A 17,753-nucleotide genomic window follows, 5' to 3' on the forward strand; every position below is an offset into this window, starting at 1 on the left:
GAATAGCTAGCAGTAAATACCTGAAACTATCAAACTACAACCCAGAACTCATGAATCTTGAAGATGATTGTATAAAAATGTAGTTTATGAGGGGTGACAATGTGATTGGGAAAGCCATAAGGACCACACTCCCCTTTGTCTAGTTTATGGATGGATGAGTAGAAAAATGGGGGAAAAAAATGGCACCCAGTGTTCTTTTTTACTTTAATTGTTCTTTTTCACTTTAATTTTTATTCTTATTATTTTTGTATGTATGGTAATGAAAATGTCAAAAATTAATTTTGGTGATGAATGCAGAACTATACAATGGTACTGTATGCTTTGTTTTGTATGACTACATGGTATATGAATATATCTCAATAAAATGAATTAAAAAAAGATTAAGGGGCAGAATGATGATTTCACTCCTAAGCTAGTAATCTTTTTGAGTAAAAGGTGAAGGGTATGAAAATACTTAGTTTTCAAGTAAGACATTCAGTCATGATTCTTATTTTATAATATATTAATTTTAAATATATGAGGGAATAAAGGTTCTTAACATAGTGGAGGCTGTTTCATTGCTATCATTTAAATAAAATATGTCTTACATTTTTTATAATATTCTATTTTAAAATTGTATATTTGTGACATAGTTGATCATGTTTTTAAAGGATCCATTAGTGGTGGAACTTTCAAGCCCTGGACCACTGACCTCAGCCTTGTTCCTGTTTCTTCACAGCATGAAGGAGACTGAAAAAGGACCGCTTTCTCCTAAAGTTCTTTTTAGTCAACTTTGTCAGAGGTAGGTGCATCTATCTTTTTAATATAAATTATCATGAGTTACAGAATACTAATGAATTCATCACTTGACTAGTTTAACTTTTACTGTAACATAGCTATTACTGCCCAGACTGTCAAGAGAAAGAACTAATATTTGTTTCGTTGCAACTCTGTGTTTATGCAAATTATATCTAATAATCCTCTATATTTTATAATCCTTAGAACTAATTTTTTATCCCCATTTTACCTATGAGTAAATTGAGACACACAGAAGTTAATTTGCATACTTAGTCTCATAGTGACAAAGCTGGGATTCAAACAGGAGGTCTGTTCTGATTCAGAAGCATTCAGTGTAATCCTGTAAAGTGAGAAAAGCATAGCATTGTAAAATCTAGACGATATCATAAGAGATAATCGAATCTAGCTTCCATATATTTAAAGATGACCTTTGAGGCAGAACTTAAATGTATTTCTCAAGGTATTAAAGTATGTTTCAAAATGAAATCTTTAGGTTCCTAGAAATAAACACATACCATAAAGGACTAGACTTAATTTTAAAATTGAGTGCTTACTTTGTGCTAGGTATTTGCTAGAATCCAGGGATACACAATGTATAATGTGTTAAAAGTAGACCCTGTCCTTAAAAGCTAGTCCAGCCCATAGTTATTAAAATGTGTAGAAAGTTCTTGACATGTGAACTCACATTTTTGAATATTTATGGACTTTTAAGTCTTGTTTTACTTTGTTTTACTTTAAACTAGTTATCTGTGCTATATTTTAAATGTAGCCCAAAATATGGTGGGTTTGTTATGTGTTTTATTTGGTTGACAAATCCCTTTTTCTTTAAAAAAAAAAAAAAAAAGTCCAAAACACCTTAGACGTCTGAGAGAGATGGATGCCTCACAGAGTTAAGAAAACTTTAGAGCATTGTATGCTTTAGAAATTTGTTTTTGACTGTCATAAATACCTTTGTTTTTATGATTTTTTTTCTGGTTATATTTATAAGAATTTATAAAAATTTTTGAAATTATTATTAAAATAATAGATGCTCATAGGTAGAAATCCAAAATCCTTTCTACCCTCACTCCTCAGAAGTAACTACTTTTACCTGTTTCTTATTTATTCTTTTCAAAAGTGATACTGTATAAACAAACATATATGTACAGATTGTTTGCAATTTGCTTGACTTGCTTAATATATTTTTACACATCTTTTCATAGTAATACATGTGGATATAATTTATTCTATTTTACATTACATTATTTTACATTACATTATAAATGTAAAAATTAGTTTTTTAATGGTTATTTAAATATCTTGAATGATCATATAAATTTTGGGAGTGGAATAACTGGATCAAACATTATTTGAAAACATTCCTAAATTACATTTTCTTTTGCTTTACTGTGCTTACTTTAAAAAATATTTATTAAGAAAAGTGATTTAAAAAAAAAAAGTCGGGTCAAGATTTAAACCATGTATGTGTGGGTCTATTTCTGGACTTTATTCTGTTCCATTGATTCTATGTATCCATTCTTATGCCAATACTACACTGTCTTGCTTATTGAAACTTCACAGTAAGTCTTGGAGTTGGGTAATGTGAGTCCTTGAACTTCGGTATTCTTTTTCAAACTATTCTACATCCTTTGCTTTTTCATATGAATTTTAGAATCAGCTTGTCAAGTGGGATTGTACTGAATGAGAAGATCAATTTGGGGAGAATTAACATTTTAACAATATCAAGTCTTCCAATAAGTCAATGATCATGAGACAGCTCTTCAGTTATTTAGATCTTTGATTTTATTCATCAGTGTTTCATAGTTTTCAGCATACAAGTCCTGCACATATTTTGATAGATTTATACCTAAGAACTGTATGTTTTTTATGCTCTTTATTGTAAAAGGTACTTTAAAAAAATTTCCTATTTCCAATTGTTTGTTGCTAGTACATACAAATATAGTTGATTTTTGTGTATTGACTTTGTTTCCTGCTACCTTGCTCAACTCACTTAACTAGTTCTAATAGCTTTATGTAGATTCTTAGGGATAACCCATGTAGACAGTGATGTCATTGGCAGATAAAGACTGTTTTATTTTTTCCTTTCAAATCAGTTTCTTTTTATATCTTTTTCTAATCTTATATCACTGATGAGGACCTCCAGTACATTTTGGAGTGAAGTGGGCATCCTTGTCTTGTTCCTGATATTAGGGGGAGAACATTCAGTCTTTCACTCAAGTAGGATGATTGCTATACTCTTTTCATAAAAGCCTTTTATCAGGTTGATGAAATCCCATTATTCCTAATGTTCTGAGCATTCTTATCAAGAATGAATATTGAATTTTGTCAAATGCTTTTTCTGCATCTCTTGAAATAATCATATATTTTTCCTTTTGTCTATTAAAATACTGAACTGTACTGATAGATATTCTGAATAACTTTACTGAGGAATATTTGACAAACTGTACATATTTAAAGTGTATAATTGGATAAGTTTTAACATGTATACATTTGTGACGTCATTGCCACAATCAATATAATGTTGCATTGATCTATGTATCTATTCTTATGCCAATACTACACTGTCTTGATTATTGAAAGACAGTGTTTATCCATCAGCCCTCAAAATTTCTTTGGGCCTCTTTGTTTTCCCTCCCTCTGAACCTTCTTCCCCACATCCCCCCCATGGGCTACCACTTACTGATTTTTTGTAAATATAGCTTAGTTTGCGTCTTCTAGAAATCTAAATAAATGGAATCATCCAGGGTGTATTCTTTTTTTGGTCTGGCTTTTTTTAAAATTTGTCATTATTATATTGAGATTTTCATTTTGTGTGTATACACTGATTTTTGAAAGTTGAACCTTGACGTTTCAATTATAATGATGATTGTCAGACACTTTGATCCTGATTGCCAGACACTTTGACCCCCTGTGATACATGTTGCTTGGAGGTTAGCTCTTCAACGTTTTAAAAAATGACTCTTTATTTTGAAATAGTTTGAAGACTCACAAGAAGTTGCAAAAATATTACAGAGATCCTGTGTACTCTTCACCCAGCTTCTCCCAGTGATGATATCTTATATAATTTTAGTACATTGACAAAACCAGGAAGTTGACATTAATATAATACTATCATCTTTGGTACAGAGCTTATTTGGAGTTTAACAATTTTTATATGTACTCTTCTTTAAAAGATTCAGAGACTGTGGAATGATTCTGTTTCTCCATTCCCATTCCCTCTTTACTCCTTCATGTTGCTAATATTGATGTGTTGAGCTCTCTTTGGGTTTTGTCCACAAGGAAAGGTAAACAGCTAGTGTATGCTGGACAATGTTGTTTAATGACACCCAGCACAATGACATTCTTAGTTGTGTAACCTAACGAGTGCTACCAAATTTTCAAGATAGAATGAAAGTGTGGTATATTTTAGTAATTTATAATTTTTTCCTTAACAAACTTTTATGAGGGAAAGGGAGCTGTAATGAAATTAAAGCAGTAATAGAATGCAATGATATTTTAGCATCAATGTAAAGATTGTGAGAATTATAGGTTGGCCTTTTGAATAACAACTAAGCAGAAGGAACCTACTTTGAACTTTATGCTACATTGAGATATTGTTATTTTTAGGCACAGTTAAATTGGGAGGTTTTATTTTGTTTTTTAAGGAATTCTAAATTGATTTTCTGCAAATATCTAGAATTAGTCCTTGAAGGCAGTTTAGCATCCAAGTGTTTTTCCTTTTTTGCTTTATGCTTTTCTATACTGCCTGATTTTTTTTTTAAGAGCATATATTGTAGCATCAAGGAAAACAATTTTTTTCCATATAAGTGGAATGATTCTGTTTTCCATATAAGAAGAAAATTATTTCAGATTTCTTTGGAAAACACAGATAATTGAATTTGTAATTGTCCATGTGTACTTGAGAAGAATTGATGCTCTGCATTTCTTAGGTTCCAAGTTCTGTATATATAAATTTCATTAATTTTGTGGTTCAAAGATTCTATTTATTTGAAACTAATTTTCTGTGTGCTTGGGCTGTCAGTTTCTAAATGTGTTTAAATCTCACACCATCGTTGTGAATTAATCAGTTTCTCCTTTTCTGTTCTTTTTTTCTTTTTTCTTTATATGTTTTTAGGCTTTGGTATTAGATGCATACAAGTTCATAATTCCTATCTTCTTACGTGTTTTTAAACTTTAACCCTTTCAGGGACTTCTGTTTTGGGTTTGTCTTTTTTTAAAAGCAGTTTATAACGGGATTTTAAGAATCTGGTGTGATAATCTGTCATTCAGAAGGGGAGTTAATCTGTTTACTGTTATTGTGATTACTGATACTTGGACTAATATTTGTACTACCTGATTTTGTATTTCTCTTTACCATGCTATTTCTTTGCTTTTATTTTTTCTCCTTGCTTGACCTCTCTTAGTTTCTACATCTGTAAATGGTGAAATAAGATCATTTATGTAATAAGATTGTTGTATTAAATGAGTTCACATGTGTAAAGCTCTTAGCACTCTACTTTGTGTTCAGTACTTCTAAGTAAGATTTACTTGTTGTTGCTGTTGTTCTTTTGCATTGGTAGAGTTTTTCTATATTCCCTTTTTTTTCCTATTTGGTATTACTCTGTTCTTTCTTTTGCACACAAATATATATGTATATACACATACGTATTTTTTTTTCTGGGCATATTCCTTAGTATTATCTTCAAATTTAATAATTTTCCCTTCAACTGTTTTTAACTTAGAGTTTATCCTATCTTTTCTATGTTTATATCTATGGATTTATTTTCTTATTTCTAGTAATTTTAATTAGCTATATTAATATCCACATGTTCTTTAATTTTTTCCTATTTTCATTGATATCTAGCTTTTTGATTGGCAGTTATGCCTTTAATTTATCTTTTGGGGAGATTTACAACATATTCACTGTAAAGTCTTTGAGATAGTTTTATAAAATTTATTTGAAGTGAAGTAAATTCATTCCAGTTGATTTTTGGTTGTCTTTTTAATCATTATATTTTTTATGTGTTTTATGATATTGTTTTGTAGACTCATTTGGAGTAGAATATTCCTTTGTTTTTATTTCTCCATTCCCGTCTTCATCTCCCTACTTTGCTGCACTTCTGACACCCTCCCCTTGCTTGCCCCCCCTGCCACTGTTGCTCCCTCCCTCCTATCACCTCTTTCCCCAAAATCCCCCTCCAAGTCTTTTAATGATTCACAGTTACTGTGCTGTCACGATTTGGGGATGTGATAGAGCCAGTAGAAGTCTTGGCTCAGCTTCAGGTTTTATTGTAGCCTTAGGCAGCATTTGTGGAACTTCTTTTTTGTGGTCTTCCTTTTAGGCTCATAGTAAGATCAACCATCCTTAAACAATGTTGTTTTTTTCTCTGCTGTCTTTATTGTGTTTTTGTTCTATTTTTGTCCTTGAGATTTATTTTCTATTGAATCTCACTTACATTTGTTTTGTTTTGTTTTTATATTTTGTCTATATTTTTGGAGTAGGGGGAGTTTTTGGATTATGAACGGACTGATTCACTGCACCCAGAAGACCTCTCCACAAGTTCTCTTATTCTGACTTTCTTCTTTTTCTTGATAGTTTACTCCTGTTATGCGTGTACTTGCCTTTTCCTCTTACAACTTGAGGTTTTTGAAAGTTCTCTCCTCTTTTCTGCATAACACTTTTACTAAGATGCATTTCCTATGAATGCTTAGACTGTTCCTCTTATTTTGAATAGGCTGAATCTTTTCATATGTTTGGTGACTTTTTCTTTTTATTTTTTGAGGTTGAGGGTCTCTTTTGGTATTAGTAGTTCAGATGGGCTTCATCAGAGATTCTATAAGTCATTTTATGATTTTTTTTTTTCCAGTTCTAGTCAAAAAAGAAGGAAAAAAAATCTTGGCTTTTACATTTTCTTCAATGGTTCAGAAAGCTGCAGTTTGTGTGGGATTGGAATGGAGATATGGGCAGAGACATGGTGGAGGCAGTTACTCCCTTGTTCCGGCATGATTTCTTCCCTGTGTGATTTTCCGACAGCCTTAAACTGCCTCCTTCTTCCACCTGCCACCTGGCTGGTGAGGCTCTCTGAAGGCTTCCCCTGTTTCCCCTCCCAGTCTTCTACTTAGCTGACCATCCTTCTACCTGCGGCCCAAGCGTAATGTCATGCAGTTTCTCCTCTTGTTGATATGGAGGCCCAAATAGGTTAGGAATTTTTGTCCATCTTGGATTCTGTCCTCCTCTCTGATCTGGAAGGTGGGTGCCATCCGCCCCATGCAGAAAAGGAAGTAAATGAAGGTATTATTTGTACCTTGTTGCTGTTTGCTACTTCTTAGCAAACAAGTGAGTAACTGAAATGGTGTTTTCAGTTACAGGCTAGTTTCACCATCAGTTTACTTCACTTTTTAGCTGCCAGGGTCTCACATTATATATTATTAGGATGAGTGTTTATTATGAGATAATAAGGAATAAAGCTGAAGTACTGGACTCAAGAGTCAAAAGACATGGATTTATGTCCTTATTTTTTCTACTAGTGAAACTTAACTTGTTCCCTAATTTTCTCAAGTATGAAATGGAGTTCATATTAATTATGACTTCCTTAAAATGTTTGCGGTATATCAAATGAAATATGTTATGTATATTGTTGGATAATTGTAAACTTGTTTTTTTACTACTGTAAGATATTCTTACAATTTTTTATTATTTTGGCAGAATTCTTTTTCCATCATAGATTAGGGGACTTTCTAAATATAGCATTTATTTGCATTTAAGGCAAAATGTTCATTATAGCATTGGAGTTTATTGCAGAAAATATCACTCTTCAAAGTTACTGAAATCAATCAAATACTTGCTGTATCGATATCTCTATGATATATAGCACTTGATCTTTTGATTTAAATAATATGCAGGAAATCTAATTGTCAAATCCTTAAAGGAAATACATTCACAGATATATTAATTTATAGCCTGTATTTTAATATAACCACTTACTTTCCCTTTGGTTATTTAAGGTAGAATATTAATAGAGCACAGTGGGTTAAGTTTGAATATCATGTTCTTGCTAGCTGTGTGACCTCGCAAATCATTTAAATAATCCTTCCGAGCCCTCATATATAAGCCGGAGATAGTTGTACACCCATAGGTTGTTTGAGGATTGTGTGACCTAACATATGTAAAGCTCTTAATACTGTACTTGGCATGTAGTAATTGCTTAATAAATGATAGCTACACTGTTCTCAGTGTACACTCAAGGTCTGATCCTAATTGGAATAGTAATCATGTTTTATCTTTCTACCTAGTGGAAAAAGTGGTAAATTGAATATTTGAATATGTATTATATCAAGGTGATTTTAAATAATAGTAACATATTGCTGATGTAATATGTATTCATTCTATTTTTCTTTCCTATTTTATTTAAATCATAGGGCTCCTCGGTTTAAAGGTTTCCAACAGCAGGACAGTCAGGAGCTTCTTCATTATCTGCTTGATGCCTTGAGGATTGAAGAAACAAAGGTCAAGTTTTGTTTGTTTGTTTGTTTATGTCTATTACATATTCACTTTAAGAAGAAGTACAGAGCTTTAGGAATTCTATAATTTTGAAGTATGGTTGAGAGTTAGATTTGGTCTTTTTAAGAAATTTTTCCTCTTTTTTTTTTTTTTTCCTTCAGTATAAGGTTACTTTTTTTCACCGTTTCACAGTTTTATTATCCTTTATTAGTTAATACCCTTTGGCTGCAAATAACAGAAATCAATTCAAACCTGCTTAAGTAAAGAAAAAGGAATCTAAGAATCTCAGCATAGGGGAATATGGCTGAATCTGAGAAAGGGACAACAAGGTTGTCAGGAATCCAGAAAATATTCTTTTTATTTTCCTGGTTTCTCTAGCTATGCAGATTTTCTTCATTCATCTCTCTGTAGAATGAATAATTTCTCTATCTGAATGAACACCATTGCTCCTAAGTTTGCATGTTGTCTTTCCACTAGTATAAATTCTAAACTGGCTGTTGGTGAATACTGATTCTAAATTCCCAGGAGAAGGAATCTGCATTATCCCATGTTGGCTTAGGGTCCACTCAGGAATCAGTCACCTGTGGCAGGAGGGTGGGTTACACTCTTCTGGATCAGGGACCTTTCTCATAGACCTCCTAGATACCCCAAACAGTGATCATTCCTATCCTATCCCTTAACTGATTGGCTGTTTATTGACTTTCATATTAAGTTAGTTAAATTCAACTTTTTTTTGGCGGCACTATGCAAAGATGATAAGAATGTTCAGAGAAAATGCATGATACTAAAGATGTCAAATTCTCACAACATACATGTTACATATCCCCCCTTGCTCACTCATGACAGAACATTACTAATTGTTCCTAACAACCCTGCTGAACCTGGATTCCGTCTCAGAATCATTCTCAGCATAGCACTGTAGGCAGCCATTGTCTATCATAATTGGCATAGTGGGTGAAAACCTGCTTTCTGTTCAAGGTGAATGCCCTTCTTAATTTATATGTTAATATGGAGTAAAGCAGCCAGGTTAAAGGAAGTGCTATATGTTTGGGGTAGATGTTAGTAGGCAGAGTGGACCCTCCTTTTTTCTTTTTTCCTTTTTTTTAAATCTTTAATTGCAACACTGTAGTCAGTGTCTCTTTTCTCCTTGTGGCCAGTTTCCAGTGAAGAGAGTTAAGATTCTAATATTTTTTTGTGAATTACCTTAAAAATGAAGAATGAGTTATCACTCCCTCCTGCTACCAAAGTGTGTATTTACAATCTCATACCGTAATTGGCTGTTTATTGACTTTTATATTAAATTTGTTGAAGTTTTTGGAGGTCTCATTCCCTGCCTGTGACCCCTCTAACTTTTATATATTTTGATTGAGGATGTTATCACCTTCCTTTTAGATTTATATCTTTATTTGTCACCTCTCTTAGATTGTGATCTCTTTGAGGTATGGTACTGTGTATCATCTCTGTATCCCATGTGCCTTACACATAATAGGTATTCTCTGAATGTTTATTGAATGAGTTGTTTTTGCTTAACCTTATATAGGTGTCTTTTGAGAATCTGAGTTGGAAGAAAACAGAATAATCAGTCTAAATAAGTTATACTAGCTAGTTTCTTTGGGATTTGCACTCATTTTGTATATGGGTTTGAATAAACTGATAGATTAACAGGATAATACTGCATTATGTTTTACCTGTATTTTGCTGAAAAATCAGTTAAGAGATTTAATAAATAGTTAAGTTTGGGGGTCATTAGTGCAATTAACATGAAATAATATTTAAACACATTTTCTGAGATCTAATCAAATTCAAGTATTTCAAACTCCCAAACCAATGATCTTAATTCAATACCATACTGCTTATTAAAATTTATTTTGAATGCTTGGTGATCAGGGATTAGTATAAATGTTACATTTTTTAACTTGCTATTTATACTTTAACCATAATTATTTCACTGTTCGGAAAAGTATTAAATCTGACCCGATAACTATGGTATATTAATATTCTTGTTGCGGGGCGGTGGGGTGGTGGGAGCAAGGTGGCAAGGTGGAGAGTGATTGTATTGTGTTTGTGTTATGACTAGTAAATGCTGTGTAATGCTTCAGGGACTACAGGTGATGTAGGAATTACTTTTAAGAATTACCCAGACAATTGATTGCTAGAGTGATCTTCCCCTATGATTTATATGCTACATGATGGTCATATGTCATTGTAAATGGAGTTAAAATGACCTCTTTGCATTGTTTTTCTCTTTTGATATTACAAATAAAATCTATCCCTTGGCGAGCTGGTGGCAACCTGAGCTTCCGAGGTTCTCCTTTTCCTGCAGGGGCCGCTCGGCTTCCTCTGTGGAAGCCTTGCTTTCTAACTTGAGGGCAACAGGTGGTGACTGCGGACCGAGAAAGAGCCCAGCTCTGCCGTCCAGGGAGCGGCAGTTAAGCTTACGCATTAGTTGGCGGACGCTTTGGCGCCAGGGGCCAATGGGATCTGGGTTTATGGGAGGACCGTGAGGAGTGGGCGTGGTCAGAGTCTGATTCTGAGGTTTCTGGTGCAACTTGCCAGATCTACGTCTAGAGCTAAGCTGAACGGACGTGGGTTGCTTTCCACCCGCGTAGGAACGCCTGCCAATGCTTTCTTGTTTGGACACAGACTCCAGTTCGGGAGTCTTGTAGCTGGATCACCTAGGACGAGACGTTCAAAAGCATTAAGAAGAAAGCATTCAATTTGGGACACTTATTTGCAGCTGGAAATGGGGAATGGACTGTCAGACCAGACTTCTATCTTGTCCATCTTGCCTTCATTTCAATCCTTCCACATCGTTATTCTGGGTTTGGACTGTGCTGGAAAGACAACTGTATTATACAGGCTGCAGTTCAATGAGTATGTAAATACTGTGCCCACCAAAGGATTTAATACTGAGAAAATAAAGGTGACCCTGGGAAATTCTAAAACAGTCACTTTTCACTTCTGGGATGTAGGTGGTCAGGAGAAATTAAGGCCACTGTGGAAATCATATACCAGATGCACAGATGGCATTATGTTTGTTGTAGACTCTGTTGATGTTGAAAGAATGGAAGAAGCCAAAACTGAACTTCATAAAATAACTAGGATATCAGAAAATCAAGGAGTCCCTGTACTTATAGTTGCTAACAAACAAGACCTCAGGAATTCGTTGTCTCTCTCAGAAATTGAGAAATTGTTAGCAATGGGTGAACTGAGCTCATCAACTCCCTGGCATTTGCAGCCTACCTGTGCAATCATAGGAGATGGACTAAAGGAAGGACTTGAGAAACTACATGATATGATAATTAAAAGAAGAAAAATGTTGCGGCAACAGAAAAAGAAAAGATGAAGAGTGATACCTTTTATTATATCTGTGTGGAATAGGTTTTCTCTGGTCTGATTTTGACAAATGGAAGAGTGTCTACACCTGGTTTACCTGCCTGCCCTCCTGGATGCTTTTAAAACCTAGTTTTGTAGAACGATCAGATTCCCAGTGTTGTTGCGTTTTGGAAGATGAGTAAATGCAGGGCATCTTAAAGTGGTTTCTTCTCCACTCCTAACCCCCAAGTCTTGTGGTACTGCTGTTTTTGGAAGCCATGCAAGGATAGTGAAATGACCAGAAAACAGTTGTGGAAATCTGAACTGAAGTTAGTGAAATAAAACTTTGAAGAATGGCTTAAAAAAAAAAAAAAAAATCTATCCCTATCTTTTCTTCTCCTTCACTTCTGTTACTTAATGACAATCTTTGTGCATTTAAATTAGTTCTGTCATAATGGTGCATTAGGATGCACAGTATAATAAAAGGCAGTGCAGCAGTAAACATCTATTTGAGGGCTTTAGATGGTGTGACAAAATTATAATGTCAAGACTGTTCAGTTTTATAAGCAGGGACAGTCGTGGTGGTCAGTTACAGTGAGTATCCAAGCAGGAGCTGCATTGTCTAGCCTGGGAACTCTGCAGCTGTTAATCGTGCTATTGTCGTAACATGTCACTGCCATGTGTTTTATTGATTGAAGAAAGGCTACCACATTATGTCTGCCACCAGAATCTTTTTAGTAGTGATTAAAAACTATTGACCTCCTTCCATATCATTTCATTAAAATCTTCGTTATGAATATAAAGCTGTGAAATACACTGTTACTGAATAAAGGGATGATTTGTGCAGAAATTGTAGTTTTATGTTCAAATTCTATGTGCAAAATAAATAAAATTGAATTTACTGTAAGAAATTCTTTTATAAGAAATCTTTTCTACTTACCAAATTTGAGCCTCTTCATTTTTTTCCAATTTGCACTATCACATACTTAATGACATTACATTTTTTCATCTTCTCTAAAATAGATCACTTTAATACGTTGTTATATAGAAAGATTATTTTAAAGGCAGAATATCTCAGCTAACTGAAACTACACATTAATTGCATTCTTGTTTTTGAAAGAAGTTTAAGATGGAGATTTGAAATAGTTGTACCTTGATTCTGCTAATTGATTAATGTTCTGCAGTTGTTGGTAACTCTCTGACCAAAGTCTGTATCTTTTTTTTTTTTTTAACCTAAATTGTTAAAAGCACAGCTCCTAATAATGAGGGGTTGTATATAGACCTATTCATTTTGATGAATTACTGATCGATTAACTCTTTAACAGCTTAGGATCAGAGAATATAAATTCATGGCTTAGGATACAATAAAAAAGCAAAGGTCTAATAGTTTAAAGTTAGTAATTCAAGCAATTTCATTTTTTTTTTTCTCTTTTTAGTGTGTGATGTCACAGTTTACATTTCAGAATATGGTAAATGTTCATTAAATCATATTGAAAGTCATGTCTGAATTAGTGAATGTTCAAGTTGTAAAATAAATTTACAGACATCTAAGTTGAGTTACAGGTCTTTACCTTTAGTTGTTAGAAAGTTTATTTAGAATTATATTAAATATTTGCATGTGAGCATTGATAATTGTCAGAATTTTTCATATAAGTCCATTAAATATTTCTCCTACATGGAATTTATACCTTTCTAATTTGCTTATTTTCATTCAATAAATTGTTTTTTAAAGTGTAAAAGTCTCCTTTAGCTTAGGCAATATCTGAATTAAGTCAAGTTTTAAATTTATTGAATCTGAATTGGAGGTTATTTCAATATTCAGTAGTTTCTAGGAGACATTTTATTGTTTTAATTTCCTTAGCATATGAATATGTTTCAGGATGGTATGACTTGATATAGTTTTGTGTTTACTTCTATTCCCTATTTGATAAACATTTAAGTGTTTTGAATCTTGCATTAACTTTCACAATACTCTTGAAGAAGTTAGTGAATATGTATATATATCTATATATGTATATATATCTATATATATGTATATATATCTATATATATGTATAAGGAAATATGTGCTGATCATAGGGCAGTTAGTAAATGGAACTTACACAATTATTGGGAGGGGACATTAGAAACTTAGGAAATGTTTCATATATATAGAAGGATGTGTACAAATATACATATAATTTAAAGTATAATAAAAAGGGAAGTCATTTACCAATACCACTCCTCCCCATCTACCCCAGGTTTAACAATAGATTATTAGTACCTTAGAAGCTGCCTGTTCCTTTCTCAAAATACTTCTTCCTCCCTCATCAGAAGTAACCACTGTTTTGACTTTTACAGAAATAATCCTATAGTTTTGTCTTAAAGCTTTGAGAGCTATCTGTATATACTCAATATATTTTTTAATTTTGTAAAACTGGGTAGCAAGTGCAAAGCTATTGCCTTTATTGGATGAAGACTCAAAAAGAAGATAAGCTGAGAAAGTCTGAAATATAATCTGGCTTTGGCTTCTTAGACAGTTTGCAAGAGTTGTTTCTGAGGAAGTCAGTAGGCAAAATCAAGCCTGTGTTCTGAGCCAGGCTTGTCAAACTCAACTGGCAGAACTCTAGGAAGGACCAGCTAGATTGCTGGTCCAAAAAAATGTTAGGAGGATTGGGCTGCTGTGTATTTTCTGCTTTGACCTAGTTCATCATGGCCCACCTCCTAGCTCTCAAGAGTAGGTCAAAACAGAACAATTCTGAGGGCTGATGTGTGTCCTCTGCTAATCCAGGTACCAGGGAAAGGAGGGAAAATACGAACATAAGCAGCTCATTCTCCATATATTCTGTCCTCAGACTAAAAACCTGGTACAATGACAGAGAAGATCTTGGTATTGACAGTTTGTGTCATAGATCTGCATCTGATGCACAGTGACATCCAAAGTGTCACTCTGGAATTTCTCCTAACCATTCTCATGGAAATTCCTTTTGCCTCTCTTGTGTGTTGGCCCTGTAGTTCCCTGCATCCCATGTTTTCTTTCTTGGGTTATATTGTCATTTGTTGATACATGATTTTATTTTTGCTCTCTTTATTCAAAATGTGATGCACACACAGGTCCACCTTCTGCATTTATTTCACAACATTTCTCAGTGATCTTTGTATGTCAGAAGACAGGAAGCTTCCCTATTTTTTAGCTGTATAATATTCCATAGTATGAATATGTTATAACATATTTAACCAATCACTTATTGATGGAGTATTTATTGTTTCTAGTGTTTCTGCTTTTATGCACAGTGCTATGATGAATAATATGGTCCATCTGTTATTTTGTATGTGATCTAAGTACAGACATGAGATTGCTAAATCAAAGGATATATGCATTTGTAATTTTAAGAAGTATTACTAAATTGCCTTCCATAGACAGGGTTGTACAATTTTCACTTCTACCAGCAGCTTACCAAAAAGGAAAGTCTTTCTCCCCATAGCCTCACCAAAAGAGTATTTTCTCAAACTTTTGAATTTTTGCCGGTATGATAGGTAGAAGAATGATGTTATCAGGGTAGTTTTAGTTTGTATTTTTCTCTTTTTGAATGAGACTGAGCATCTTTTCATTTGTTCTTGTTTTTTATCTGTTTTGCTACTGGGTTTCATCTTTTACTGATTTCTATGTACTAGAAGTGTTTCCTACTTTGCTGTTAGTGATTTTGCTTGTAATGTGGTGATGGTGGTTTTTTATGCAGTTTTAAAATGTAAAATTTTTATGTTTTTTAATTTGACAAGCTTTTTAATGGCTTCTGGATTTTGAGTTTAGAGTTAAATCCTTGATCTATTTGAAATTTATCCTGCTACAGGGATGTTTCCTTTTTTCCATGTGGCTGTCTAATAGTTATCCCAACTTTATAGTGTGCTTTTCACACTAAATTGAAACTGATTGTACAATAAATTTTTACAATAAATTTTTATGTGTATTTGGGTCAACTTCTGAACTTTCCTATTTTCCCCATTGAATAATAGGATCATACTTTAAATTATTAAGTTTTAAAAACATTGTAATAAATCTAATAGGGCCAGTCATCTCTCGTACTTCCTCCCTCCCCCGGACTTTTCATTACTATTCTTGTTTATTTTTCCATATCTACTTTAGAACTGATCTCTCACTTCACCCTCTCTTCCTGCCCCCTCTCCCCGCAAAAAGCCCAAACTGTTGGTATTTTTACTGGAATTGTATTAATTGTATACATTTTGGGGGGAAGATTGAAATGTTTATAATGCTAGGAACAAAAACATGGTGCGTCTTTCCATTTGATCATTTTCTTTTGTGTCTTTCAGTAGCATTTTAAAGACTTCCCTATTTAAATCTTAGCACATTTCTTAAGTTTATTCCTAAGTATTGTATCTTTCATCATTGCTTTTGTAAATGATGTATTTTCCTCCATTATACCTTCTAACTGGTTTTAGTTTGTATGTGTAAAGGCTATTGACTTAATTATAGTAATAAACTTCATTAATAAATTCTCTTACTATTTGTAGTAGTTTTTCACTTCAGTTGGTTATTTTGGCTTTTCCAGGTAAGCAGGCATACCTTCTGTAAATAATTTTACCTCCTTTACAATTTTTAAACTTCTGAGCTTAATTTTTCTATCTCAATGCATTTACTAGAGTTCTAATACAATAATAACTAACAGTAATGAATAGGGGATTTTTTTCTTTGATCTATTAATATGATGACTTATATTAATGTATTTCCTAATATTAAACCATTTTGGTGTTCCTGGAGTAAATGGTTCTTAGTCATGCTGTATTATTCTCCTAAAGTTCTGCTGAATTCCATTTGCTCACATTTTTTTTTATTTAATACATTTTTATTGTGAAATTTAAATATATACAGAATAGTGATAACTTTCAAAGTATGATTTAACAAGTAGAGAGCAAATTTCAAAGAATGTTGCGGGTTACAGTTCTACAATTTCAGTTATTTCCTTATTGTGATATATAACATATTTTCAGACAGGTGATAACTTTCAAAGTACAATTAACAAGTAATTATGTAGGTAATTTCAAAGAATGTTATGGGTTACAGTTTATTCCTAAGTATTATTCCTAAGTATTGTATCTTTTATCATTGCTTTTGTAAATGATGTATTTTCCTTATTGTGAAATATAACATATATACAGAAAGGTGATAACTTTCACAGTACAATTGAACGAGTTGCTATAGCCATTTGCTCACATTTAATTACAATTTTTTCATAAGTGATACTGATAGGTGTCTTGTGCACTCTCTGTTAGCTTTTGATATCAATATTATGCTTCATGAAAATAATTTAGAAGTTCCCTTTTTCTGTGCCCTAGAACATAGGTTTAATAGCATTCCTCTGTGAAATTTTCAGGGCTTGGTACTTTTTTTTTTTTTTTTTCCTTTTCCCCATGAAAGTTGGAAGATTTGTCTCTTTTGGGATTAATTTTGATCATTGTACTTTCCTGGAAAATTACATTTTCTGAGTTTTCAAATTTAAATACATGAATTTTAAGCAAAGTGGTCAGTATGTCGTGATTGCTTAAATTTTAAAAAATTTTGTGGGTGGTTTTCCTTATTTCTTAGGTGTGATGTTACACTTTCTTCCCTTATCTCGAGTTAAGGTTAGTTAGTGGGTTTGTTTATCACCCCTAGAGAATCAGCTTTTGATTTATGTATTAATTCTCTTCAATTTCTGCTTTAACTTCATTAATTCTTCCCTTCCACTTTTCTTCTATTTTGGTGTCTGTCTAGTTTGCCAGGGCTGCTATGACAAATACCACACACTGGTTGGCATAAACAACAGGAATTTTCTGTCTCACAGTTTTGGAAGCTAGCAGTCAAACATTAAAAGCATTACCAGGCCATGCTTTCTCCCAGAATCTGTAATGTTTTGGTAATGGCTTGCTAGCAATCCTTAGCATTCCTTGACTTTTAGATGCACTTCTGCCTCTGTCACATGGAGATCTCTCCTCTGGCTTCTGCTAACTGACTGTGCCCAAGTGACCTCTGCTTATAAGGACTTTAGCTGTATTGGATTAAGGCCCACCCTGATTCAGTTTGGCCTTATCTAAACAAGATCTTTGAAAGTCCTATTTACAAATGAATGCACAACCATAGGACTGGGATTAGGACTTGAACACATCTTTGTGAGGGACATGATTCAGACTACTGTAGTGTCCTTTT

General features: G+C 33.3%; 2 protein-coding genes across 9 annotated transcripts in view; both read left to right on the forward strand.

Moving 5' to 3' along the window:
* Positions 1-17,753, forward strand: part of USP45 (ubiquitin specific peptidase 45) — a 111,864-nt gene that overhangs the window by 63,656 nt on the left and 30,455 nt on the right. For 6 of the 8 annotated variants that reach the window (XR_005217945.1, XR_005217946.1, XR_005217948.1 and 3 more), the window contains exons 8-9: positions 651-781; positions 8,176-8,263. Coding sequence is in view for 4 of the 8 variants with exons in the window: in XM_037843610.1 (XP_037699538.1) it covers positions 651-781; positions 8,176-8,263 (219 nt within the window). In the remaining 4 variants the exon portion in view is untranslated. Of the gene's footprint in view, positions 1-650; positions 782-8,175; positions 8,264-17,753 lie in introns of those variants that run through there. The other 2 variants (XM_037843611.1, XM_037843612.1) reach the window with 2 other exon arrangements.
* Positions 10,672-12,438, forward strand: LOC119539817 (ADP-ribosylation factor-like protein 4A). Its single transcript, XM_037843617.1, has one exon. It carries the CDS (start codon positions 11,001-11,003, stop codon positions 11,601-11,603), a length of 603 nt encoding a protein of 200 aa, XP_037699545.1. The 5' UTR covers positions 10,672-11,000; the 3' UTR covers positions 11,604-12,438.

Source organism: Choloepus didactylus, chromosome 7 (genome assembly GCF_015220235.1).
Source record: "Choloepus didactylus isolate mChoDid1 chromosome 7, mChoDid1.pri, whole genome shotgun sequence".
NCBI lineage: Eukaryota > Metazoa > Chordata > Mammalia > Pilosa > Megalonychidae > Choloepus > Choloepus didactylus.

Excerpts from the sequence above, each read along its gene's own strand:
- LOC119539817 (XM_037843617.1), top strand. The coding sequence starts at position 11,001 with ATGGGGAATGGACTGTCAGACCAGACTTCTATCTTGTCCATCTTGCCT.